Here is a 26,940-nt window from a genome sequence, read left to right as displayed (position 1 = left end):
TTCCAGGATCCTTGAATTCGGGGTGCAGCTTCCTCTGAATTAGGGCAGAGACGTTCTTACTTACCTTAACCACTTCCTTCTCACGATTTATCCTCCTTGTGGTATAAAGCTCTTTCAGGAACTTAGCATATTTAGGCACTTGCTTGATGGCCTCAAGGAGGGGTAGGTTCACTTGCACCTTATTGAAAGTTTCCAAGATGGCTTGGTCATTCTCATCCTTCTTGGATTTAGCAAATCTGCGTGGAAAGGGCATGCAAGAAGAAGAAGGGTAAGCAATAACCGAATTTGATAAGTCAGAGTTGTTACCTTTATTCTCCTGATTTTCTTTAGGAAGTGGAGACGTCCTTGCTTCTACCCTGGACGTTGCAGGGTCCTTTTCAAGTCCCAACTTGGTGGGCTCTTGCTCTTCCTCAACTTCAATAATTACTTGGGTGTCCTTTGATCTCTTTGGTTGATCCACAAACACTCTTCCACTCCTAGTAGTCACAACAGATGCGTTTTCCACATTACCTTTTGGATTGGGTATTGTGTTACTAGGGAGCTTCCCAGTCTCATGAATTTTTCCCATGAAGTCCACAGCCTGGCCCATTTGCTTCTTAAGATCCGCACTATCTTTGTATGGGTTTGTTGCCCTTGGATCAAAGCCTGCGTGGAATTTGTTAAAGCCTCAAACATTTTATCATAATTAGAATTTGCATTACCTGAGGCTTGTGGAGGAGGTAGATAGGGCCTTTGAAAGGATGGCCCTTGAGGACGTTGAAAATTTCCACCAAGAGGATTCTGAACGTTATCATTGTTGGTCCACTTGAAGTTGGGGTGATCCCTCCATCCAGGGCTATAGGTATTTGAATAAGGATCATACCTTGGACGTTGGGGCCCTCCTTGATATCCTCCAATAGCATTCAGAGACTCCCATCCTCCATTATCAATAAGTTGGGGGCATTGATAAGTCAAGTGCCCTTGCATAGAGCACACCCCACAAGCTTGCATGGGTCCTGTAGATACCTCTATTAGCAAGCTACTTTGCTACATTACCAAGTATAAGTAACACCCTCTTTGAGACACCCACAAGCCATGGTGAGGCCCAACTGAGACATGCATCCCGTAGCCCTATGTTCAAGCTACGCCACTGTATCCGCAAGTGGCAAATACATCGCCGGGAAGCCACCTTCCTGGTCTTGCAAAGTTGCCTTCACAAACATGCTTTCTAGACTAGAATAGTGATTTCTACATCTCACATCTAAGAAAATGTAAAGGAGATGACTTCCTTCACATATAAAAGGAATGCCTCCGCCCACTTAAACTCCATCCCATTACACACTTTGTAATCCCCTTGGGCCGCAAGGCCCAAACACACATAGTACAATATTCAAGTGGACGTAGTCTCCAGCTAAGGCGGAGACGAACCACTATACTTCTCGTGCGTCTCTCTCTTTCTCTTTATTTATCATTTATTAGATCCCCACGGATTCAAACATTAACATTGGTGCCGTCTGTGGGAAGCCGATACAATGACTTCGTCACTTACCATGCGTTAAGTCAGCCTAACGAGCTGAAAGAATTTATTCTCTTCCTTTGAATTATCAAAGTTGCTCACTGGGCATCATCTTCTTGGATTCTCATCCGCTCCTACTCCTAGTGGTTTTATTTTTGGTTACAGCAAATAATGTAATCCCATACTTAGCGATAACATATTTGGCGGCAACACAAATGTATTTGCCCAATCCTTGGCAGTAACACAAAAAAAATACATACATATATATATATAAATTGAGTCATCTCATCTACATCTAGGTGCTAGCCGTCCTCATTAATGTCTAGTGGCATGTCTGGCGGCATCCCATCCTAGTGCCAAAACAAAACAAATTTTAAGGTGCCAATGTTCTCTGGACACCCACAAAATCACTTTTGGCACTCATGACGGCAACTTAAACAAATTAAAGACTTCCATCACGGTCTTCCGCCAACGCCAATGCCATTGCACAAGTCTGCTAGCCCAGGCCATTCTTTTGCCAGCGTATCGGTCTGCTAGCAAATCTAACGCTAGCCCAAGCCAACACCACCGTCAGCAGAAGCATGCACTCCGCCAGGCATCATCTGCTAGCATCATCCCATCCTTGGCAGCAACGTACAACGCCGCTGGGTACCACCGCGGAGCACACCACCACTAGGGGCCTCCGCCGAGCAAGGCACTGCCATGGGCCATCTCAATGGGGTCGTCAAGCCTTGGATCAATCCGCCAGCGAAGGTCCAGTCCGCTAGGCCTTGCTCTAAGCAACTAGTAAATGCACAACCCAGCGGCGTAACACCAGCATCAAGTTCGCTTAATGCAAGTGAAGAAAAAAAAAAATTTTGCTATAGACACTTAGGGAGTTTGTCTGGCATAAGTGTACTCCTCCATAGCGGAGCGGCAGTACTGGTGTCGCACTCCGTCAACATCATTTGACCGCCGCCAAGCTCCAACACCCAGTTTGGTTTGGTCAGCGTCAAGCCTCCACCTTTGTGTCGTCGTGCAAACCTCCGCCAAACTCCAACAAAATTTGTCCAGCTCTGCTTCTTGTCTTGTCACACTGCCAAGATATGGGTTCACATGGAATCTGCACCATTCTACGCACCACCAAGAAGAACTGCAGCTCTGCTTCTCCTCGTCGCACCGCCAACAAGCACCACCGCTGGACAAGACTATCGCTAAGCAAATGCTCCCTCTGCCGAGCTTCAAACCTGGCCAAAGCTCCATCGGCCAAAAACTCCGCTCCGCCAAGAACCCATGTTCAAGCTACCACTGGCCAAGAGCGCCACAGTCCAACCTTCACTCCCGTTGGACAAACTCAGCTCCGCTGGCCAAGCTGCACTCTACCCAAACTTCCCCTATCCCTACTAAGTGCAAACATATGTGGACAAAGGTCCCAGCAGCCAGCCAAGATGACGCTTGACAAGCAAAACTCGAAACTTGACTCGACCCCCATCAACTCATCTGAGATGGACGCTTGACTTTGGTCAGTCCACTAGCTCTCAACTGATTAAACTCTGGCAATGCTCTAACCACCCAGATGAGTTTTCTTTAAATCATTATCTGGTTGATTATAATATACACACGATGCATTATATCCTATAGTTTATCCCTGCATGGCTCCAAGTGCACAACACTTACAAGCCCACGGTAGCATGTAACTATAGAGACATGTGTGTGTTTCCTATGTAATCAACTAAGCATGGTCATACATCAAGAGTATGATGCTCTCACCTCATGCCTATATCAGCAACATGCTTTTCATGCTTTGTTAATTGTATGTTGATAATTATGTTACATGTGTCACTAAAACCAACTATCAAAACCATGCATGCTTGTCCATATATATAGAAAACATGCTGGTGCTTGATTAAAGTCCTTATCTCAAAGGTTATTTATATTGGTTGACTTCAACCATATGCTTCCAGCTATACATCTTTTGCACATGGCATCATCGATACAAAACATTAGCTTGCCTATATGTTCAATTGAAAATTTTATATAGAAAGCATGCTCCATCTTTACATGATCACAGACACGTACTCATATTGGCGACGCTAGCTGTCAATTCCAGTTATGTACAGCTTCACCGGCAATGTGATGATACAGTGGGTTGTACTCCCACTATCACGTTAGTGGACTTTTGCTTCAACTCGATATACCATGCTATATATGAACTCTTGGAGCTACTGATTCACACACCAACTTGTGCAAAAATAAGCATTTACAGCTACTTAAATTACACATCAAAATTGCCGCTGTGTATCTATGTATATCAAATGGTTATTTCACTTATGCCATATGATTAATATACTTACACGTAAATGATGCATTTTTGCCATCACCACCATGTTTCAATGGTCGTCACACATTGAGAGTTTGTATGTTCCCTGCAAATTCGACATTCAAAATAGATATATACGCAACTTATTTGTCATCAACCACCACATTTGCGTATACACTTTGTTTATAATTTTATCAAAATACATATGCATATTATTGATGTTGATTTTACAAATCCACATATTAATAATCTATTTTGTTTCAAGGAAATTCAACTATTTCTATCGAGCATTCAACACTACTAAAAACAATTGCAATTGCTTCGGAAATTTGCGACGGAAACGTTTTCCGTCGCGAAAAGTCAACTTTTGCGACGACATGTGCTACGACTATTTTACCGTCGCATCTCGAAGAATTTTTGCAACGGAAATAACCTTACCGTCGCATAATTATACATCTATTGCGACGGTATGGTCACGCCGTCGCTTGTATAATTAAAAAAAAAAATCAGAAAACAAGACTATTCAATCCTTTAGATCAGATCTAGACCAAAACTGATTTTCTTTCGCATGCCACTTCCTCCTCTCTCTCTCTCTCACGCTTTATTCACCGATCCATAAACTTAACCTAGCGATCCCTGGCCTCCTTTGAAGCAAGAGATTTGGTGAGAAGCGGAGCAGATCGAGCTTCATTGACGACATGACCGAGGAGGACGAGGAGGAGGAAGAGGAGGACGACGACGATGATGAATACGGCCCCTATCGTGGCGGCGGCGGCGGGAGTCGTAAGCGGAGCAAGAAGAGGCCCTTCGGTGGATTTTCTTGATCTCGAAGCGGTGGTCGATTCAGATGAGGAGGGTGAGGAGGAAGATACTATACGTTATCAATAAGCCCCTTTGCCTTTTCTCCTTCTCTGTAAATTTAACCCCAAAAAAAAAAAAAAATCCTCAGTTGAGACAAATCCTAGTTTGAGAAACCAGGATTGATTAATGGTTCATTTTTCTGTGGTGGTTTGGTTTTAGGAGGTAGAGGAGCAGCTGCAATCCAAAGTCACAACAAAGTGTTTTTTTGATATAGACATTGGCGGTGAAGCTGTTGGTCGAGTTGTGATTGGTCTTTTTGGTGAGGTTGTTCCTAAAACAGTAGAGAATTTCCGAGCTCTGTGCACAGGCAAGAAAACCCATCCTTGTCTGCTTTTCTATTGCTGCTCTTGTTGTGGTCATTTGCTGTAGGTTGAAATTGATTGTGTTAGTGTTATCAATTATTTGCAGGAGAGAAAGGATATGGTTATAAAAGATGCTCGTTCCACCGCATCATTAAGGATTTTATGATCCAAGGAGGGGATTTCACTGAAGGAGATGTGAGTCTCCTTTTCGTTTTGATTTCTTCTTCTTCTGATCAATAGCGGGTTTTCTTGCTCAAAGAATCTAAATTGAATGGTTTTATTGGCTGCAGGGAACTGGAGGGATTAGTATCTATGGTTCCAAATTTGATGATGAGAGCTTTGCTTGTATGTCCTTGTATCTTGGTTTTGTTTTAAATTTGAAGTTTATATCAGATATGTGATTATCTGATCTCAACTGAAAGTCGTTTTTGCTTGTATGTGTTGTTTGCAGTGAAGCATGTTGGGCCTGGTGTATTGAGCATGGCTAATGCAGGCCCTGGTACTAATGGGAGTCAGTTTTTAATCGGCACAGTAAAGGTAAGATATGGTTGCTGCATCACATATTCTTGAGATGCTTAAATTTGCACAATATTTTCTTCCAACCCCAGATGTATTGTATGTTTATGAACTGAGCAAATCTTTTTAGGAAAATGTGAAGACAAATCCTCAATTGCTGTATGAATCCAAGTTGTATAGGATCCTACAAGGAGGAAGTATGTAATTTTCAGTTGATTAGTAGTTTTGTTATACAGAGTTTTACACTATTGGTTTCAATGGCTTACAAGTTTTTGCTGCCAGGTTGACTGATCAGCAAGCTTTCCAAATTTCAAGTAAGTTCCTCAATTCATTTCAGGGAATTATAATTTAAACAGGTCCATGGATTTGTGAATAACCATTGAACTTTGACAGAGATGCCTGGAGTTGTTTCGGTTTTTCCCAACTCGAAAAGGAGTTTGCACACCACTCATTCTTGGGATTTCATGGGTCTTTTGGGTGAACAGACCTTGGAGGTTTCCGGCTTTAACATCAAGAATTAAGTAAATGTCATTGTCGGTTTCATTGATACTGGTAAGCACTAATCACTCAAACTGTACTTTGCTCTTTCTTTGGGGGATTTGTATTATACTATTAAGGTATAAAACATGCCACGAGTTGTTGTTATCTGTATTCACATGAACATGCCATAATTTGTTGCTTTATGTATGCTTGAACATGTGCTTGCCTCTGGTTTTTTTGTTATGGACTGTTTATTACATTAATGATTAAAGGGAAAAAGATATTGCTTTCTCAATTGTGTTGACCGCCTAATCAATCACTACACCATAAAAGTATGCATATTTTTATTAAACAATCTCAGAAGTGATCAAAACATAATGTAACATTCATTGAAATACACAAGCATTACATTTTCTCATTCTTTTCCTTTATAAATGAAAAAAGTCCTCAACAGAACAAAACTGATCTATAACTTCTCCTCCATAGCAGCATCCAAAACTTACGTGTCTCTAAACTGCAAAAACATGATATTGAAAGCTTATTCAAATATTATAATAAACTGACACAATTAGCAGAAAATATATATTTCAAACAAAGTATCACATCTTATTGACCTTAAAATATATTCTTACCTACAAGTATAGTGTTAACTTTTTCATGAGCACAATCATAGAAGTTGGCATCAGATACACACCTACATAAAAACACATCCGAACTCTTTATGATGTATTATCAAACTATTCTTCGCGTTAGATTAAACATGAAATTGTTTACGTGAATGCAAAATTGACATGCCACTACTTAAATAATCTACCAAAGCAAAAAGCATAAGAAAGTTTGAAGATTCTTAATATTTGTGATTAGTGCTGAACCAACTGTAAAAAATGAAAAAGAAAAAATAAAAATAAAAGCATGTAAAGAAATAAACTTACTTAGATCAACATAAATAATCCTCTCCTGCAATTAGGAACTGTGGATTGCAGAGGTTGTGAGAACCTTGTTAAATTTACCTTCCCTGTTCCTAAAGCGAGAGAAATCAAAACAGTTGCATGACCAGACAAAGATATAGATAAAGATAAAGAAAGAGAAAAAGAAAAAAAACAAGAAAACAAATAGCAGATACTAGCTATGAACTAGACAAACTAATACCTTACCTCATCAAGTATGAATGACTCAGGCATAGTATGGTCAGTAACCTCAACCTCAATATCTTTCTCCTACAAACATCAAAAGATGCAAGTAAGCTAATTAGCTATAAAGAGTCACCTAAAAATTGATACTCTTTTGAAATTGTATTTACAGGAAGCCATTCAACCTAACTTGTATCCCCTATCAGAAACCAATTTTCAATGTACGGTTTTAATTTAACAGCGTTTAAAAAGTATAAACGCTACCAAATAGTACAGATAATACAATCCATAGCATTTGCTGAAAAAACGCTATAGTGAAGTGCTATAAATATAACTTTTTCTTGTAGTGAATGCAGGAATTTAGCCTGAATCTCCAAGTTTTAATGATGACAACATGCCTCCAGTGCCAGCTAGATCGAAGGGGGTTTGTCAATCAGGAGAGGCATTCAATGCTTCAACTTGCAACAGGTTCCCATCATGGCTTTGTATTGAGTGTGTAGATTGTTTGAACAAAAATTATTGACTGGTAATCTCAAACTGATTATAACTTTTTTCAATAGAAAAGTGATTGGGGCTACTATAAGTCCGGTTATGAAGCCGAGGAAGATTCAGCGGACACAGTGGCATTCAGTTCTCCAAGGGACAGTGCCGGTCATGGCAGCCACACAGCCTCTATAGCTGCTGGTCGTTATGTGTCAAACATGACTTATAAGGGCTGTAGCCACCTTTGGTTGATTTAACAGAAATCCAAATTCTTACAAGTTGTTTTAAATGTCATCTTACTTTTCCTTTTCCTTTATAATGTTGAACAATGATCTTGGATCTACAGCTCAAGGCATGGCTTGAGGATGGAAAAGATATCCGTCTAGGGGACTGGAAAGCTGCTGATGTCGAGATCCTGAATACCTTTCAATTGCTAACAGCTAAGCCTGTTGTTTACTTGGTAAGTTTAACTCTTGCATGGAATTCGAACAGACAATCATTGCTATACTTGTAGAAAGAAAATGTGATGAAACTTGTACAGAATTATATTCACCAAAATCCCTAAGGCTTGACTGCTAGTATGTAGGACCCTTATACTATGAATCTCTTTTTCATTCGTCCTTTTTTTTTCTTTTGCCTTCTCTCTTTAATAAGTTTAGAGTATTAAGTCTTCAAGTATGTTAAGAGTTTTATTTAATAATTGTGTTTGAATTCACATATCTAGGCTTGCTCTGTTTACATGAGCTCCTTTCCATGACCTTCATGTGAGTCTAAAATACTATTACCTTTGGCAGGTGAAATGCTGGCAAATTAGGCGGCTTTCAAAGGCTCCTCAAGCTGCAGGGACCATCCATACTGATTTTGAGAGAGGATTCATTTGTGCTGAGGTAGCTTCTAGCTTACATGGCAGTTTACTAACTTCCATTTTGAGAGAGGATTCATTTGTGCGGCTTTCTCCTGTTTTTAATTTCACCTATTTATGGCAGTTTACTAACTTCCATGTTTCTGCATCCTCTTTATTTCCTTTGCTGTTATCAACTTATTGTGTTTGTTTCCTTCCACTTTTACGATTTTCAACATTAACACCACATTTTACAATAGATTTTATCTTCTTAAATTATTTCATGCTTCCTTAAAATATAAGACAAGGAATTAATTATAAGGGTTTCAGCTTTATAAGTTTTTTCCTCTACATGATAGTAGGATATTGGTTTTGATTGATAGTGTTTTCTGCAAAACTTATATTTTAATATGCTCTATATTTCTGTTACTTTTTGTGATGCAAGCTCTTTGCTAAAGGTTTAGTCTTTTTCTATAGTTCTAGACTACTTCGAATATGCTCTATATTTCTATATGCTCGCATAATTCTTTGTGCAAGATGGAAACCCCTTGATTTTAACCCAAATTGTTAAATTTTTGGTTGTGGCTTTTGTGTGCAGGACTCTTATGAGTATCTATTTAAAGAGCTGAGCAAGTACAAATGGATCATTCTCAGGCTATAATTAAAGAGTCGGTGTATGAAAAGCAATTGGATAGGCAAGGAATGGATGACTTGATGAAGCAAGATGAGCTAGAAGTTGAAAGAAAGTTGAGAAAGCTTTGGCTGATCTTTGTTTTTAACAACCTTTGGTTGGTCTGAGAATTGTGATTGTTGGTTGGTTATAGATGTGATGGGTTTCATAATATTTTTCAATTTATGATATTTGCTGCAGATGGTACTAGCTTTGGTGTGCAATTCACACCATTTTTTTTTTATAAATGAAATATTCTTTTGCGACGGCAACAGTTTTCCGTCGCAAAACCATTTTTTTTTATAAATGAAATATTCTTTTGCGACGGCAAAGTATCCGTCGCAAATAGTTTAGCCATTGCGACGGCAACAGTTTTCCGTCGCAAATACTTTTTGCGACGGCATTTTACCGTCGCAAATGGATTTTGTGACGCCACCTATTGCAACGCCAACATTTCCGTCGCAAAAGGCTCAATTTTCCGTCGCGAAAAGTTTTTTCCGTCGCAAAAGCCCATTTTGCCGTCGCAAAATAGGCGTCGCAAAAGCAATTTTTTTTAGTAGTGCAACCGCAACTAAGAGTTGACGTACATTATCGCAACACTTTATCCGGCAAAGCAATGGAGCGTCATGCTTGGGCAACTCCAACATGCTTTGGGTACATACGGTGATTCCAACTCTAACTTGCTCCAAATCGGCATAAGATAAGTAACTATATCTTATCTTTTGCGGTATTTCAATTTGAGCTATTGCCATGACATGCTTTCATAACTTTTGAGCATGCCTACAACATTTCGTAGATTTAGCGACACTTGCTAGGCCTCACATGCTAGCTATGCCATGCTTTACATACCGATCTCAATGATCCCTACGCATGTTTACAAAATGCAACAATGTTATTGGCAACTACGCTACAAGTACATGCTACACATGCTATGATTCTATTTAATTGCAACTCAATTAAATAAACATGTGACACTTAAACAAACTATGTCATGCTTATTTGATATTCGTACAATTAATCAATATTTACATGTACACTCTATGTAAATATTTTGTCTGCCCTCTTGGCCACCATATTTTGTCAAACCCTCCCCACCACTACTACAATAACATGATTTAAGGACACGGGAAATGAGTCTTCTATTACATTTAAGGACACCTAAAAAATGTGTCCTCTATCCGGGTGTCATTATAAGTCACATACAAGGACACTGAAAAAGTGTCCTCTTTTCCTTACAAGGACACTTAAACTGTGTCCTTAAAGAACAAAGTAATGTGTCCTCGTATCTAATAGAGCACACATAAAATGTGTTCTCACATCAATAGAAATGTGTCCTCTTTTCCCTACTATGACACATAAACTGTGTCCTCAAAGGTGCAAAATAAGTGTCCTTGTATCCTTTAGAGGACAATAAAACGTGTTCTCATATCAATAGAAATGTGTCCTCTTTTCCCTACTAGGACACATTTCTTGTGTCCTCAAAACAAAATGAAAGTGTCATCCTTTGCTTGTAAGGACTCATAATCTGTGTCCTTAAAAGTTGAAAACTATCCAAAAAAAAATTATCCAAAGCATCTGAAAACCACCAAAATGACTATATTACTTACTAAAATACAGTAATATACATACAAAATAAGTCTGAAGTGACTACAAAATGAACTAGAAAAATAACTTAATGAATACTCTACTAATCTTCTAATCTTCGGTCAATAGATGATTCTCTTCCTCTTCAAGTCTTTCCAACCATTTCTGTCCAAGATCACATCCTGCTTTTGCAGCGATCTGAAACCACTCTCTTGCCATTCCTGCCTGGTCTCTTACAATGCTTTCTGCATTCTTTCTTGCTAAAGAACCCCTTTTCGAAGTCAAGTTCATCACAGATTCTGGGACTTCAACATCTAAGACATGAAAACATGTTATTAAGACTGAAAGTTCATGACATGGGACGGAAATATAAGTTCTGGCTGCAACAGACCATTATTTCTATTTGAAGAATCACCCTACATATAGATCCATTTCTGGCAAGAACTTAACACATTGCAGTTATTCGTTGGGAATCTTGACGACTATTCTGCAATAACATAAAAGAAGCATGGTGGGGAAGAAGAGACCTTGAAGAAGAATAGACCCATATGCTATAGCTGCACCAGCATGTCCCCGCATATATTAAAATAAAAGAACAGTTAAAAACAGTGCAGTAGTTGATGCGTGTATGAAATCGTACACTTGGTGGCTTCTCTGGATAATCTTTGTCACAAAACAGTTTTAGTTGATATATGCATCCTTCATGAACAGTCTGAAACAAATTCAAGGAGCAAACCATGAGCATTTTCTGTTCGAGATATATCAACTTCCTCAAAACAATGCAGAATTAATTGCAAGCAACAACTCTTGTAGTGAGAAACTCCAAAAGTAAATATTATAAAGAGGGCATTCACTTCAAGCAAGCTGTGATAAACTGCAATATCAAATGAAACTGGACTACATAACCACCTCAAAATATGCACCACAAAAAGAGAATCAACAGAAAATTTGGCACATGACTGCAATGTCAGTAAATTAAAGTTCCAGAGGAATGAATGATCCATGGTTTGTTCACCCACCACAATAACAGGAATTGGACGAGCACAAAAAAAGTCCAACAAAATCCAAAGATACTTACATCAGAATAGCATTTTCTATATTTATTCATGCCAAGGAGAAGATCAGGGAGCCAAAATTGGTTTCTTTTCTAGTAATACCATAAAGAAGATTTTGGGCCTTGAAGTTAGACCAACATCAGTTATGTCAGTGTACTCAACTAGAGCCAAGGAAAAAAGAAACTAAACAATACCCAACTTGGATTAAATGTGGAGTAAAGTTCAAGCACAAACTTGAAGACAAAAAAGGTTCAAAACATACAATTCCCCTACAGTGGCAGAGTAAGATTAAGATCTGCTGTGGCGCACTCTGTACGGCTCAATATACTGGCTTAAAAATTTGCTTAAGTTTAAGGCAGGATCTCAACCTGTTCTGGTGGTTTTATGCCCATATATCTAAGAATATCATACCATGGTGAAAAATTGCCTGCCAAAATCCTATCTCATTGTAAACTTAGAATATCTACTGAAACTATGACACCCGAAAGTGCAGGCCAAGGATTTGATTGAATATGTCATGGAAAGGAAACCGACCACTGGAAATTGTTTTCATGAACTAATCACGACATAGAGTGAAGGGGAAGTTGGCAAGGACCCTGGGTTTCAACTTTCAGGTTTAGGCTAAACAAAGCCATGATAACCAAAAGTTCATGCTGATAGAATAAAGTACTGGGCAATATAGTCACTGATCATGTCGTGCATTGAACTAGCAATTATAACAAAGCAATTTGACCAATCATTTATGCTGACAAGTAAATATGGTATATGGTTAAAAAAATTTAATCATCATTTAACCATCACATAACATATGAAAACTCAATAATACCATTTAACTTAGATAAAAAAAAATCCCTAAAAAATGTCATCATAAAGTGTTAATTCAAAAGCAATGAGAACAAAACAACCAGCAAATGGAAATGGGGTAGCTGCCAAAATCAAGAATAACTGTGGTTTCCTTCAAATTTGATACACAAATTTTAACCTTCACCTGATATATATATATATATATATATATATATATATAGCTGGTATATTCCTCTACCTTTATGTGGACAAATAGAGTCTTACTTTTGTTTATATCTCCAGTTTTAAGTTTACTAGCAGTACATTGGGAAATCTAACATGTGGACGCAGCATAAGAGTTGCATAAAAGGAACTTCAAAATGACTAATAGATGAGATCAAGGCAGTGTAGTCAAAAGGTTTGGGCTAAAGTTCATAGAAAACATAAACAAAGAGGTGGAACACATGCTCATTCCAAAACGTACATTTACATTGTCCATATAACAAGTTACCATTTAAGATAGTGTCATAGTATACTGTACATTCTCTTATCCAAATATGAGTAATGTTTCAATATTGCACATTCAAGCCTTCATACTAATATTCTCTCATGCAGTTCCTGGTTGACATGCCATTAAGTTTTGACACCAGAGCCAACTTACCAGTTGGTACTTGCTTATTCAACTAGTTAATACTTAAAACAAAAACAAAAAAATGTAAAACAAACTGGGGTTGAAAAGGAGCTTACAGATTCTGCAAGTTAACCAACTTCCCAAGCTCAGGAGGAACAGTTCCAGAAAACATGTTAGTCTCAAGGTTCCTGAAAACATATTCTCCTTTTCATCAAAGCAGGCTACATCAAACAAAAATTAAACTTTGATTTAACAAACACAATGAATAATTAGATGGAGAGAGAGGCAGAGCATACAAGTATTTTAGAGTGCTGATGTATCCCAAGAAGGCAGAGATTGGTCCGGTTAAGTTGTTCACATAAAAGGACCTGCAGTTTACTCAAAGTCTTAGTTCAATCATTATAAGTCATTATTGGACAACAAAGAATATGGAGTTAAGAATTGAATTTACATATATTCCAACTTTGCAGAAGCCCATTCACTCAGTATATTACCACTAAGAAAATTCCTCGTGAGATCACTGTAAACAAGACAAACATATTAGTAATAACACTAGCATTTGAGAAAAAGTAAATATCTTCAGATAGTCTCATGGTACATTACAGATAGTATCAACAGTATGTCTAATGACCTGGTTTATGTTGCTTCTGTAACCAACCGCTCATTATTAAAGAAGAAATCTGACTACAAATTGGAAAACAAAAATCAACAAATAAAAGCCACAGAGAAAAACAATAGCATATCCTTATCTAAATCCAAAATGCCAGATCAGAAATTCAAAACATTTCTGGATTTGAATACTAAATAGGTATATCAACAGAGGCAAGATCTAACAAGTTACAAACCTTAAGCAAATTAACCGGTCGTACATAATACGGGGACAGAAACCGATGTTGGTTTCTGGCTAGGAAGTGCCCGGAGATCAGCCATCACCGAGTGATAGATCCAACGATAACTAATATGGCTATGCAATTACAATTCCAATTGAATCAGTTCAAATTTTTCGTTCAGTTAATTCAACTGAAATCAGAAACAGTACGAAATGAACTATTAGACCTAGCCAAAGCAAGAACAATTAGTTGTACAGATCTGGAATGAAATTGAAGAAACTAAGATCGAAAGTTACCGGAGGCGAAAACGGTCTTCAAGTCCTTGGCGGAGAGGCTGGCGTTGCCGCCCAAAATAGTGAGCAAATATGCGGCAACAACCTTCATCTCTACTCTAGCTAAGGCTCAGACGCGGCGGTAGATTGGAGGCTCTGATAGAGCTTGTGGGTTTTCAGCAGAATTTAGGTTTATATACAGAATGATTTTATGCGGGAAAAAGAAGTGGGAAGTTTAACTTTTGGCAAAAATATTTCGGCGGGCCAGCATAAGTTTGGTCCTGTTTTTTTTTTCCCGTCCTTATAAGGTTATTAGGACACTACGATAAATATGTGTCCTTGATGGGTGTCCTTATATCATGGTTTTGTAGTAGTGCACGGGAAAGAGACCCAAACGAATCTAGACTCTATGAGTCTATGGTCTACGACCAACCGCCATGCGGTAAGGCAATGCCTCATAACGACAATGACCGCTACGCAGCATTGCAATCAATCTTTTCTCCTCCGGGAAAGAGAAAAGGGACCGGTTAACGCAGCCCACGGCAGCCATTGATCCGGCAGTTAACCCCGATGCTTGGGTATGAAATATTAGGTTGCTTAAACGCAGCTCCCCTCATCAAATAATTTTCCGACCATTCGGAGGTCTATAGCCAGGAGTGGGGGACTCCTCAGAGGGCCTAGCAGGAGCCTACCCGAAAGGGCAAAAGCGTTCGCTCCGACCAATACAAGATGGACAACGCACTTGCACTAATTATGCTCATTATACGGCACAAAGCCACACTTTGGTATCAATCCCGCAAGAAAACCCTCCTTCACTGGGGACTTCGGGGACTTGTACATACAGCCCAGCATAATTAGCAACGTTTACGTTTACGCCTCAGGGCATCACATTCGAGCTTCCCGCTCACAAGCTCTAACGCTCACGCCTCAGAGGCACCGCCGAGCTTTCACTCTCAAGCCTTCGCGGTACCCCTAGCTTCCGCTCACGAGCGTACCGCTCACACCTTCGCGGCACCGTGAGTCTCCTCCCATGAGCTCCGCGCTCATGCCTTCACGGCACCCCCGAGCTTCCGCTCACGAGCTCCGCGCTCATGCCTTCACGGCACCCCCGAGCTTCCGCTCACGAGCTCCGCACTCATGCCTTCGAGGCACTCTCGAGCTTCGCGCTCATTCCATCACGGCACCCTCGAGCTTCCGTACTCAAGCCTTCGAGGCACTCTCGAGCTTCCGATCACGAGCTTCGCGCTCACGCATTTCACGGTACCCTCGAGCTTCCGCTCACGAGCTTCTGTGCTCAAGCCTTCGCGGCACTCCCGAGCTTCAGTACTCATGCCTCCGAGGCACTCTCTAGCTTCCGCTCACGAGCTTCGCGCTCAGGCCTTCATGGCACCCTTGAGCTTCCTCTCACGTGCTTCCGTGCTCAAGCCTTCGAGGCACTCTCGAGCTTCTGATCACGAGCTTCGCACTCACGCCTTCACGACACCCTTAAGCTTCAGCTCACGAGCTTTCGTGCTCAAGCCTTCGCAGCACTCCCGAGCTTCCGCTCACGAGCTTCAGTGCTCATGCCTTCGCGGCACCCCGAGCTTACCGCTCACGAGCTCCGACCTCATGCCTTCGCGGCACCCCCGAGATTTCGGTCACGAGCTCCGCGCTCATGCCTTCGAGGCACTCTCAAGCTTCCGTTCACGAGCTTCGCACTCACGCCTTCACGGAACCTCGAGCTTCAGCTCACGCCTTTGCGGCAACCCCAAGCTTCGCGCTCATGCCTTCACGGCATCCCTGAGCTTCCTGCTCACGAGCTCTCCACTCATGCCTCCCCGGCAACCCACGAGCTGCCCACTCACGCCTTCCTGACAACCCTTGAGCTTCCCTCTCATGCCTTCCCGGCAACCCTCGAGCTTCCCGCTCACGAGCTTCTACTCACGCCTTCACAGCAACCCCGGGCTTCCTCTCACCCCCGAACTTTACGCTCATGCCTTCCCGGTAACACTTGAGCTTCGCGCTCATGCCTTCACGGCATCCCCGAGCTTCCCACTCACGAGCTCTCTGCTCATGCCTCCACGACAATCCATGAGCTTCTCACTCAAGCCTTCCCGGTAACCCTCCAGCTTCTCGTTCACGAGCTTCCACTCACGAGCTTCCCGCTCACTAGTTTCCGCTCACGCCTTCGTGGCAACCCCGAGCTTTACGCTCACTAGCTTCTGCTCATGCTTTCCCGGTAACCCTCGAGCTTTATGCTTATGCCTTCCTTGCAACCCTCAAGCTTCCCGGTCACGAGCTTCCGCTCACTCCTTCGCGGCAACCCCGAGCTTCTGCTCATGCCTTCCCGGCACCCCCGAGCTTTCCGTTCATGCCTTCCCGGCAACCCCGAATTTTCTGCTCACGCCTTCCCGGCACCCCTGAGCTTTCACACTTTTGCCTTCCGGTATTCCCAAGCTTTATACTCATGTCTCCTCGACACAGTACACGTTAATGGAACACTGAATTTTTCTACCATTTGTCATTTACCGATTGCGACAAATCGAATTCTTTTTGTGTTCCATTAATACGAGCGACAACCAAACAAACACAAGCGTTTGCATACTCATCATTCAAGAATTACAAACTCTTGCCTTCATGGCACTTATGCAACTTACACCAAGCGTAAACTCGTCAAACTAGACCTCGTTCGTTTTCTTGCGCGCATCACGCATTTATCATATACAACCCGTTTGCTCACACAACCATATGCGTTCTCGAGTTTCTATGTCATAACCGATCGTACTCGGCACCATTCACATGTATACATCAACATGTATCACTCTCCTCCTACATTCATATATGCCAACCCATATCAATGCAAATCACATTTGTTGCCCAATGCAACGGGCATTCTACATATGCGTGTTTTTGTCTTTGTTGTGCAGGTTAACGAGTCCCTTCTTGCTTATGGAGTTCGGGGACTTGTAGGGACGCCGTGCTGCCCGATTACTTATGCTTGATGACTTCATGATTATAACTCCCCAACCAAGAAGCTCCTCTTACTCCGGGACTTCGGGGACTTGTAGATACCTCTATTAGCAAGCTACTTTGCTACATTACCAAGCATAAGTAGCACCCTCTTTGGGACACCACAAGCCATGGTGAGGCCCAACCGAGACATGCATCCCGTAGCCCTATGTTCAAGCTATGCTACGGTATCCGGAAGTGGCAAATACGTCGCTGGGAAGCCACCTTCCCGGCCTTGCAAAGTTGCCTTCACAAACATGCTTTCTATACTAGAATAGTGATTTCTACATCCTACATCTAAGAAAATGTAAAGGAGATGGCTTCCTTCACATATAAAAGGAATGCCTCCTCCCACTTAAACTCCTTCCCATTACACACTTTGTAATCCCCTTGGGCCACAATGCCCAAACACACATAGTATAATATTCAAGTGGACATAGTCTCCCGCTAAGGCGGAGACGAACCGCTATATTTCTCGTGTGTCTCTCTCTTTCTCTTTATTTATCGTTAATTAGATCCCCACGGATTCAAACATTAACAGGTCCTTTCGTACTTACAACTTGGTTCACAAGGAGAGTGAGCTTATTTAGTTTGTCCTCAATGGATCCATTAGTACTCACTTCATTCACCCTTCGAGTAGTATGTCCTACACCTTCATACTGTTGGGCATTCAAGACACGATTAGCAATCAACTCTTTCCCAGCAGCAGGTGATTTATCCACAAAAGCTCCTCCAGCTGAAGCATCAAGCATTTGCCTTTCTAGGGGCAAGAGTCCTTCGTAAAAACATGTGAGAAGGTTCTCATCCTTCATCTGATGTTGAGGACATTGGGCAAGTAAGGACTTGAACCTCTCATAATAGGCTGCGTATGACTCATCTGGGGCTTACGCAATTCCACTAATCTTTTTTCTGAGCTTAATGACCTTGGAAGCTGGAAAGTATTTCTCTAAGAAGGCCTTCATCATGGCTTCCCATGATGTAATATGTCCAGCAGGAAGCTCATATAGCCAATCTTTGGCTCTGTTAGCTAGGGAGAAAGGGAATGCCTTCGACAGTAGGATATTCTCGTCAGCTCCTTGTGGTTGCATGGTTGTACATACAGTCTGGAATTCCCTGAGATGCTTGTTAGCGTCCTCCACACTTAGGCCATGGAACATTGGTAGCCTATGCTATAATCCACTCTTAAGCTCAAAGTTTGCAGTCCTTCCTTCAACAGCAGCTAGGTATACAATGCTCAAAGGGAGTCCTCCTTGAACCACAGATGAAGAAAGTTCCCTAATAGATGCCATTTCCTCGTCCTCTTCTTCTTTTTCAGGGGGTGGTGAAAGAAGTGGTGTGATCTGAGGTGAGAGTGAGTTGAATGAAACCAAAGGAAATGGAGTGCGTGAGGGTGGAGATGGAGTTGGTGTAGGTGATGTGTATTCCTCAGAAGGGAAAATCCTCTTCCATTGCTCGTTAAATGTGTATTCTTTGAACTTCAAAGGGGAAGATCTTCGATATTCAAGTTGTGGAGGATTATGCAAACGAGCAATTCTTTCTTCAATCTCCCGTGCACTAGGGATTTTAGAAGGCTCGGTCATTCATGGCAATCCTGAACAACATTAAGAGGTAAATAAATTAGTAAACTATACAATAAAATAAATACAAATTAATATTTTATACAAGAAAATGTCACAATCTTTACACGTAGTATTAGAAGTAATCTGTACAAAATTTCACACAGAGTACAAGTCCAAAACGTTACACTTACATTTACAAGTATATGGTGTGAAACAAACAGTTAATAAAAGCTTGAATTCTATTAAAAGCCCTTAACCAAGGTTTAGACATACGGCCCAAGGGTTCTACCCTTAACACTAGTCGCCCTCCTTAATCTTTTGGTAACTGTTTTGACATAGAGCCAGGTAGTAGAAGAACGATTTTGGCAGAACTCAGCTCACTTGTTTAGCAGGGGACGAGACCCTTTGCTAGCACTTCTCATATCCAATCAACCTAGACACCCTGTGCTACTAAGGTGCGCCAGACGAAAGAGAAGGGTGGACGACTAACGTTAAAGATAAAGTCCTTCACCTATTTCGCTATGGTCAAAAACTCATAATAAAGCTCTTACTCTCATCAACCATTATTATCACAAAACAACAATTTACACGTGAACTCAAATATTAACAAGTTTTTCTTTTTCTTTTTACAATTTTACTCCAACAATTAGGTACGAGAACAGGGAGTCTTGATGTGCAATGGGACTGAAACAACTACCCTTTTTCAAGACTATGTTTTATCCAATATACTTTAGTGTATTACAACACTTTCTTTTGTTATAAATATCATTGATATCGAATTCAATTCCAAGCGGTAAATCAAGTGGACATGCGGCCCAAGTATAGTCGTCTAGACACAAAGTCCCTCTTACATCCTTTGGGCAACCTTACTGAAATGGCCAGGTAGGGGAGGGTGACCACAAGAGGCAGAATCCATTTTGGCATGAGCTACTCCCCACTATGCCAAAAAGGCCTTCAGACGACAGAACTGTTCTGTCGTCTGAACGAACTAAAATATGTCGTCTAGTACAGTGTCGTCTCTTGGGGTCATCAGACGACATAAAAAAATAAAAGCCTTGTGTTGTCTGATGAGTTTTGTATTTTGGGAACATTGTGATCTGTATCTTTAAAAGCATTCAAACAACAGTTTTGTATTGTCTGATAAACAAAACAAACACAGTCTTTTTTAAATACTATTGTGTGAAGCATATTTGCAAGACTTATTTGTGTGGTCTGAATGCCCTTAAATAAGAAATATGAAGACTCGTATGTAGTGTCTTCTCTCATGCAACAACAATTAAAGGTTGTGCTAATTTACTTTAAACGACAATTATATGTGGTCGTAAAGAGCATCAGAGGACAATTAAGTGTTGTTCTAGAGTAGGCTTGTATGACATTTAAGTGTTGTGTGAAAGGCTTTGAAATTATACGTATGTGATGTTGGGAAATGGTTTAGACAATAGATATCATATTCTTTCTGTTATGTCAGTCTCATTACGACGACAATTTACTGTCGTTTGAGATTATTTAGACAACAAATATTAGGTCTTTTATATTGTCTGTGATCAAGTCCAACCACACTTATTTGTTGTTATACGCTTTAGCCAACACTTTCATCTAATTTATGTCGTCGTTTTTCCATTTAGACTACAATTTTCTGTTGTCCAAATGCCAGAAAGACAATAAACTTCTAATTGATTTTTGTGTTGTTTTTGTGCAGCTGCAACCACACATTTTGGTGTGCTTTTGTTGCAACTTGCAATTTGAAATAACACATATTAGTTGTCCCCTATTGCAATTGGTATGCATGCATTTGGAAATTAAAATTGCATATTCATGAAACCATAAAATCCACATCCAAAATCATTTATTGTAATTTTCATGAATCCATGATTGTCTCATGTACACAAACCTAATCATGAGCATCAGCCCAAAATGGCCCATATCTACTAATCTGGGCAGCCAGCAAAATATATGCATGCAGTACTACAGCTAATAAACTAGAAGCACTACACAATCCGAGCAACCAAGTAAACAACATAGCAAAATAGCTAGCATGACTGTAAGTTTGACCCCAAGGTTTTATTGATCTTGAACTTGGGTAAATGGGAAAACTTTGACCCTGAACTGAAGCAAAACAGTAGCAGCGTGACACTACTGTGAGGATACCTTATTTAGCACATGGGTAGAGTTTGGAGCGTGACAAGTACCATGGTTATAGTTTCCATAGCTTCTAGGTGGAGTACTGAAGCTTGAAAATTTAATAGTAGAAATGGACTGCCCGTTTGTACACTCTAGGCTAAGTTTAGGCTTCTTTTGCTCTTTCAGTTTGCCTCGGTTCTTGGTCTGCCATTTCTCAACATGAGGGTGACTTTCAGAATATCAATCTTTGTAACATCGCCAGCAACCTAGAATGACTTCATAACACGCTAAGTGATTAGAAGAGCATTTCCATATATGATATTCACTATGAAAACATGAAGTTATTGTGCAAAAGTTTCTGTAACTTAAGGACGTTAATTTTGTACCTGGAACACATCATCACCAAGATAAGCCTACAACATTCATATAACAGCAGATCCCTTTTTATAGTTGATAGCATCGAATATTTCAAGAACTGAACGTGCGTGGTGTAGACCTGACATCATGTAGAACAGTATATTAATAGATGATGGATCAAAATTATCTATTTACAGGATTTGAAATATATAGGAGTGATAAGCAGTGTTATAATTCAAGTGAAAATATATATTTTTTCCTTGCAGCATATGAACAGACAGACAGTCTATCTTTTATGAATTCCAGAACATATTTTTTGCAAATATTAACATTAGTATTTGATTGTTACCTGAATTAAATGTGAATGTTCCAGCGCATCCATAATTAGTCCATCAGTAGTTTGTTGAAGAAATTGAGTCCAAACTTTCCACTCAGGAAACAAAATATCGGTGGCCATAATTGTACCTAAATTGAGACCAAACTTTCCACTCAGGAAACAAAAAGCAGTTCATTTTCTCGGTATGTGATTAAACCATAATTCTCCATGGCCCCACCAGAAAATTTAGGAACCGCAACCATATCAAGTTTGGGGAGTGAGTAAGGCATTGAGAAGTATCTAGATGACAAAACAAGGTTAGAAAGAGTTTAACACCGCAATGAACAGTGAAAGAAATCTTATTAGTCTGTATGACTACTGAATTGAACAGCAACATTTGAGAGTGAAGGAAATTACTTGGAGAAAAGATCGAGGGTCTTAAGAGCAACATTTAAATCAAATTCTCCTTTTATTACTCTTCCCAACAGGGCAATATACAAAAATAGTAAGCACTCTATTGCATAAAAAGTAAAACCTTAGTATAAAAGCCACAGACATGAATAACTAACCTTTAGAAAGTTAGCATCTATGTTGCTTGCAATTGCTCTGGCTAGCAATGTCTTCCCTGTTCCTGGGGGTCTATAGAGAAGAACACCCTAGAACAATTCAATAAAATAAGAAAGAAAACTTCTTAGCATGATAACATTACTAGGGTAAGCATGATAAAATTATTGAACATGTCACTAATAGTATGAAGTCAGCAAACTGTAAGGAATATAGAACATGCCTGGGGTGGATTGATGCCCACTGTAAGGAAGAGCTTAAGGTTCATTAGAGGCAGCTCCTGCCTTGAAAATTAAAGTTTCGAGTTAAAGTTCACTGTATTTCAAATAGTGTAACATTTTAAACTAGTTGTCATTGGGTAGTGATGTATTCAAAGTTCTCTTGTTTTCCATGAGCAGAAGTATAAAAAGAAAAAAATGACTAAAGGGGAGGGAGGGGGGAGAGGAAATACCTTGTAGGTACAATTATGTGCAGACAAATCAATTGTACTATTGTTGTCTTGACACTAGTCAATCCTGACCTTAACTCCAGCGTCTCCAGTAAAGGGCTGATCAAAGTCATGGAGCAACCTTATGTTTTGCCTTTCTTTCCAAAGCTTGCAACAGTAAGGTTGCTAGTATTTTCCAGTTCTGACATTGCACGACACACTGTCACTAGAGCTTCAATGGCAACATCCCCACAGCAACTCTTAGACATACTGAACATCAACAGCAATAACAACTTGATAATCACGTTTGTTAGGCCGGGTCCGTCTTGGCCATATTTTATCTTTCTGGTACTCACTTGCTATGTAGGGTATCACCTAATAAATAAATATAACAGCGCAAGAAAAATCAACAAACACTAAACACTAAACATAAATATAACTGTCCTCTCCCCTGTGAAAAAATAACATTAGACTAAACACTAAACATCTAGAACCATGTTCTCATGCAACATACGGGTTTATATCAGCTGCAAGATTCACATTTCAGTAGATTGACTTGATATTACTTTGATTTAGAAGCACCAGATGAATCTTTTTTGGGAAGCAACAGATAAGAAAATTGGATGTGAATTTTTAGATGCACCTGTTGGATCCACTTCACGAGAGATTTTAATTGCAACAGATGTAACAAGATCTTGATTAGCAGGTGAAATTGCTAAAATTATACTGTTGGGCTGCATAAAATGTTGAACAAATAAGATGATTAAACATAGAAACAACTTCAGGGGAAAAAAGAGAATTATAAAAAATAATAAATAAAAACAAAGAAGAAGAAGAAGAAAGCAGATCAAAATTTCAATGGACTTTACCTTCTCAATGTAGGAGCGAACCATATTTCAAATGTCCTGCACAATACTATCTGGCTGACCTCTACATTTACCAAGGCAGATTGTTAAGAGTCATATTACATATACGATTAATAGAATTCAGTAAAAATTAATATGTACAAGGATCCCTAGGAATGTGTTAATACTAGCTATGCATTTATGTTCTACCATTCTTTTTCCTATCCATAGCCCTTCGGCTTCTTTACACTTTTCCACAGGTAGATACAACGACAAAGAAATACATGTAAAAACATGAGAGCCTTCATACTTACATTTGTTCTCAAATCTTTGAAAATTGAAGTAAATCACTAAGACATTCTCCATCTTAAAGCCTGAACCTAGAATTTCTCCCCCTATTGGAACCCATATTAATAACATCTTCTTCACCTCCTTACAATGCAGTTTATTATTAATATATTTCTACTGCATAGAAGAAATCAGATAAAAAGACTTAGAAACAAATTCTGTTAAGAGGAAAGAGACAGATGTTCAATAGAGATGGCAAGGAGTCTTAACAACCTTCTTAATCTTCATCATCATTATAAAGTGATTAAATATAACAGGATTCTAAGGACAATAGCAACAGAAAATACAAACTGGAAAAAAGGAAGGCAGTTCAAACAAATAATAAACAAAGAAGGAGGGTGCACAACTACAATACCTAGGTTCCCAACCCAGTACTTCTGCCATTCCAACAAATGATAAAAACAAATGGAGGTCCGACCTTTGAGGCTCAACTAGCAAGCTCTCGATGACCAATATGAAGGGCATCAAATTTTCCCAGTGCAACTATTCCTCCTAGGTACAATACCAAAATAAAAGAAATAATAAGTGCATGGCTTAAGATAAGTATGCTTAACAAAGCAGATGGTTATACCAATTATAAATTTTCAGTACAGAAAGCACATATGCAAAGCCTATACATCTATAAAGAAAACTTAGTGAAAGAATGTTAGGAGTGCAGTGATACAACTTGCTAAGTGACCGAAAAAACTTGGCAATATCAGAATGGTGCAAATGAATCGAAAGGAGAAATTTAGAAGTTCTCTCAATTTCACAATACTCGAGAGTGTTCTATGTCAATAAAAAGGATTTGTATTGCAATTACTTGGGTATGAGAAAGCTTGTCGTATTACACTGATTTTGTATTAGTTTCTACTGCTCAGCAGTTGGTTAATTGATTTTAAATTTGAGCTTAGTAGAGTACTTTGAAAGTGGTGTCTCTAAGTTATCTAGTCATGAAGCTACTAAAAGAAGTGTGATAGAGTACTTGATGAATCAGCTAGGAGTAATTTCACCGGCTGCAACACACAAAAAGGGTTCTTACAGATACACTAGTCCTGTACTTGCACGACTTAGCAACAAGTTTCTTTATATAATGTGACGAACATGCTGGTGAACAAATGAAACAGGGAAACAGGTGGAAAGAAAGAAACCTGCCACTGAGGACAATACGTCGGAGGGAAGCTCGCATTCATCTTCTCGTTGGCTTTGCAAAAGAAAAGGAATCAGAGGTTTGACCACATACAAAATATTTACATACATTGCATGTGTGTGTATCTGAAGGATTAAAAATCAAAACCAAACCATGATAAGCACAACTGAATCAATTGATTAACACTGATCCCTACATTGTATCTCTCCATTGAATCAATAAGACTAGAAAGATGATAATCCATTCTGGGTTACTTGCTGCCCCATAAGTCTTAACAAATATTAGTCTGACCTCTAAACAAGTTGTCAATTTCATTATTTGATAGACTATATATATCGAAGAAAGATCAGAATAAATAATAGCAAAGGTTGAATGGGAACAGAAATAGTGGAAAGGGATGGAGGAGTACTTAAGTACCTGAAATAGTGGGAGAGTGTAGGAATGTCGGGAAGAGACTTGGAATGAATGATAGAGCGAAAGGACGAGATTCTACGAGCAGACAAGGATTTGAGAGAGCGTCGTACTTGTAGCCCAGCGATTCGAGTACCCAGTCCAAAGCCAAAGACGAACCCAAAACAAAGTTGGGGTTGGTGGCGGCGGCGGAGGTCGCGGTCTCGCAGCCGTAGGTGATTCGAGACACAAGAGCCACCACCACTAAACATTATTTGCAATTCACTCACTCCCTCAAAACTCAATCCACTCACTCCTAAGCCATAACTCACAACAAAACCTTTTCAACATTCGTCCCCCTCAAATTAGACGGCGGGGAGGGCATGAGGGTGGCGGAATTGGACAGTGGAGATGATGGGTGGGGAGAATCAGTGGTGGGGAGTGGGGGAGAAGTGAGGGAGCGGAAGAGAGAGGGGAGATGAGAGAAGAAAAGATTGGCTTCTAAGAGATAGACACGAATACAGAGAACTGATTTCACAGGCCAATCTCACGCTCCTTTTCAGTCCTCTGATTTCACTAATGGTGTTATTCCAACTGATTTCACAGTTTCGGGGACTGGAGCTGAACAAAATTTCCGAATTGAGAGATTCTAGGGATTTTGGGTTTCGGGGAAGCAAACGAGAGGTGGAGAGAGAAAATGGGGATTTTATGTGGCTGAAAGAGTGAGCCGAGATAGGAAGGAGTAAATGTGTACAAATGCCAAAAACGACTTGGAAAAAAAAAAAGTGAAACTAACTTCTTCACACAACACAAAGTATAATATTTACAAGAATATATACTAATTACGAAATTAAGGGGGATTTAGGTTTTAGGTTTCGAAAATTAAAAGAAATAAAATTAAGAAAATACAAAAACACATATACAAAGGTGAAAATGCAAGAAACAAAGATCAAACCCATTCCAAACATCAAATTCGATTCAAACCCTACAATTGTTCTTCTAAGTCATGAGAAACATGTTGATCATCTAAAACATTTGAAGCCAATGATTTTCCATATTTTACTTTCCTTCACTAACTAATCTAAGAGAAAGCACATAGATCAATCCTATCAAACATGCAATCAAATTCTAGAAAGCTAGCTAATCAAAACATGTTCAACGCAAAACACATAGAGAAAGGTTATCAACTTAAGTGCACAACCTAGTATGAAAAAGTTCATCTATTTGCAATCCTTTTCAATTAAATTTGACTTTTGTCCAAAGCCTTTACTACTTTTGACTCAAGTTCACAAAACTATTAGGTGAATCATAAACTTAAATCTAGCATCAATTATATGCAAACCCTAAAAGTTTCGAACCAATTAAAACAAACATATAAAAGATATCAATCAAGTAAATTTAATTGAACAATCTCACAAAAGCAACTATAGAATCACAATCATAGGAATCAAAATTTTCATTCAATCATAAGAATTCGGATTTAAACTTTGTTCAAACATTATTGTCAACTAGAAACAATTCCAAAGAAAATCAAACAAGGTTACAAAGAAAGAGGACGAATTACACCGTGAGATGGAGATGGGGATGGAGAAGTTGACGTTATGGAGTCTTGAATCTTGGAAGCAAGTCTTCAAGGTGGATGATGGATGATGATGTTCACGGCT

General features: G+C 39.7%; 1 protein-coding gene and 4 long non-coding RNA genes across 12 annotated transcripts; 1 reads left to right on the top strand and 4 right to left on the bottom strand.

Moving 5' to 3' along the window:
• Positions 1-4,313: 4,313 nt before the first annotated feature.
• Positions 4,314-7,676, top strand: LOC112193158 (peptidyl-prolyl cis-trans isomerase CYP20-3, chloroplastic). 4 transcript variants are annotated; one of them, XM_024333216.2, is made up of 10 exons: positions 4,315-4,650; positions 4,815-4,962; positions 5,064-5,152; positions 5,248-5,302; positions 5,409-5,494; positions 5,604-5,670; positions 5,756-5,787; positions 5,867-6,025; positions 7,440-7,551; positions 7,644-7,676. In XM_024333216.2, the coding sequence occupies exons 1-7, from the start codon at positions 4,642-4,644 to the stop codon at positions 5,758-5,760; spliced, it is 459 nt and encodes a 152-aa protein (XP_024188984.1). In that variant the 5' UTR covers positions 4,315-4,641; the 3' UTR covers positions 5,761-5,787; positions 5,867-6,025; positions 7,440-7,551; positions 7,644-7,676. The 4 variants fall into 4 exon arrangements, with proteins under 4 accessions (XP_024188986.1, XP_040372753.1, XP_024188984.1 ...); XM_024333215.2 differs by having other exon boundaries at positions 7,431-7,551; XM_024333218.2 differs by lacking the exon at positions 5,604-5,670 and having other exon boundaries at positions 4,314-4,650; positions 7,431-7,551.
• Positions 6,377-7,170, bottom strand: LOC121052233. The gene is made up of 3 exons (XR_005808603.1): positions 7,108-7,170; positions 6,886-6,974; positions 6,377-6,467 (listed from the first exon to the last, which is right to left on the bottom strand). It is a non-coding gene; the product is annotated as an uncharacterized LOC121052233 (long non-coding RNA).
• A 6,067-nt stretch (positions 7,677-13,743) lies between the features above and the next one.
• LOC121052078 lies at positions 13,744-14,486 on the bottom strand. The gene is made up of 3 exons (XR_005807926.1): positions 14,257-14,486; positions 13,976-14,094; positions 13,744-13,814 (listed from the first exon to the last, which is right to left on the bottom strand). It is a non-coding gene; the product is annotated as an uncharacterized LOC121052078 (long non-coding RNA).
• A 6,175-nt stretch (positions 14,487-20,661) lies between these two features.
• LOC121052363 lies at positions 20,662-22,228 on the bottom strand. Of its 2 annotated transcripts, none has more exons than XR_005808819.1 (4): positions 22,143-22,228; positions 21,607-21,873; positions 21,287-21,396; positions 20,662-21,175 (listed from the first exon to the last, which is right to left on the bottom strand). It is a non-coding gene; the product is annotated as an uncharacterized LOC121052363 (long non-coding RNA). The 2 variants fall into 2 exon arrangements; XR_005808820.1 differs by having other exon boundaries at positions 20,662-21,166.
• Positions 22,229-22,359: 131 nt separating this feature from the next.
• LOC121052362 lies at positions 22,360-26,465 on the bottom strand. 4 transcript variants are annotated; one of them, XR_005808818.1, is made up of 8 exons: positions 25,304-26,465; positions 24,888-25,011; positions 24,113-24,249; positions 23,724-23,874; positions 23,434-23,494; positions 23,208-23,298; positions 22,589-22,939; positions 22,360-22,421 (listed from the first exon to the last, which is right to left on the bottom strand). It is a non-coding gene; the product is annotated as an uncharacterized LOC121052362 (long non-coding RNA). The 4 variants fall into 4 exon arrangements; XR_005808816.1 differs by lacking the exon at positions 23,724-23,874 and having other exon boundaries at positions 22,360-22,452; XR_005808815.1 differs by lacking the exon at positions 23,724-23,874.
• Positions 26,466-26,940: the final 475 nt, after the last annotated feature.

The sequence above is a fragment of the Rosa chinensis genome, chromosome 3 (genome assembly GCF_002994745.2).
Source record: "Rosa chinensis cultivar Old Blush chromosome 3, RchiOBHm-V2, whole genome shotgun sequence".
In the NCBI taxonomy this organism is placed as follows: Eukaryota; Viridiplantae; Streptophyta; class Magnoliopsida; order Rosales; family Rosaceae; genus Rosa; species Rosa chinensis.
This window is presented reverse-complemented; position numbering and strand designations above follow the sequence as displayed.

Coding starts and splice junctions, on each gene's coding strand:
- LOC112193158 (XM_024333216.2), top strand. Junction 4,963..5,063: donor TTTCCGAGCTCTGTGCACAG/GCAAGAAAACCC, acceptor AATTATTTGCAG/GAGAGAAAGGATATGGTTAT. Junction 5,495..5,603: donor TTTTAATCGGCACAGTAAAG/GTAAGATATGGT, acceptor AAATCTTTTTAG/GAAAATGTGAAGACAAATCC.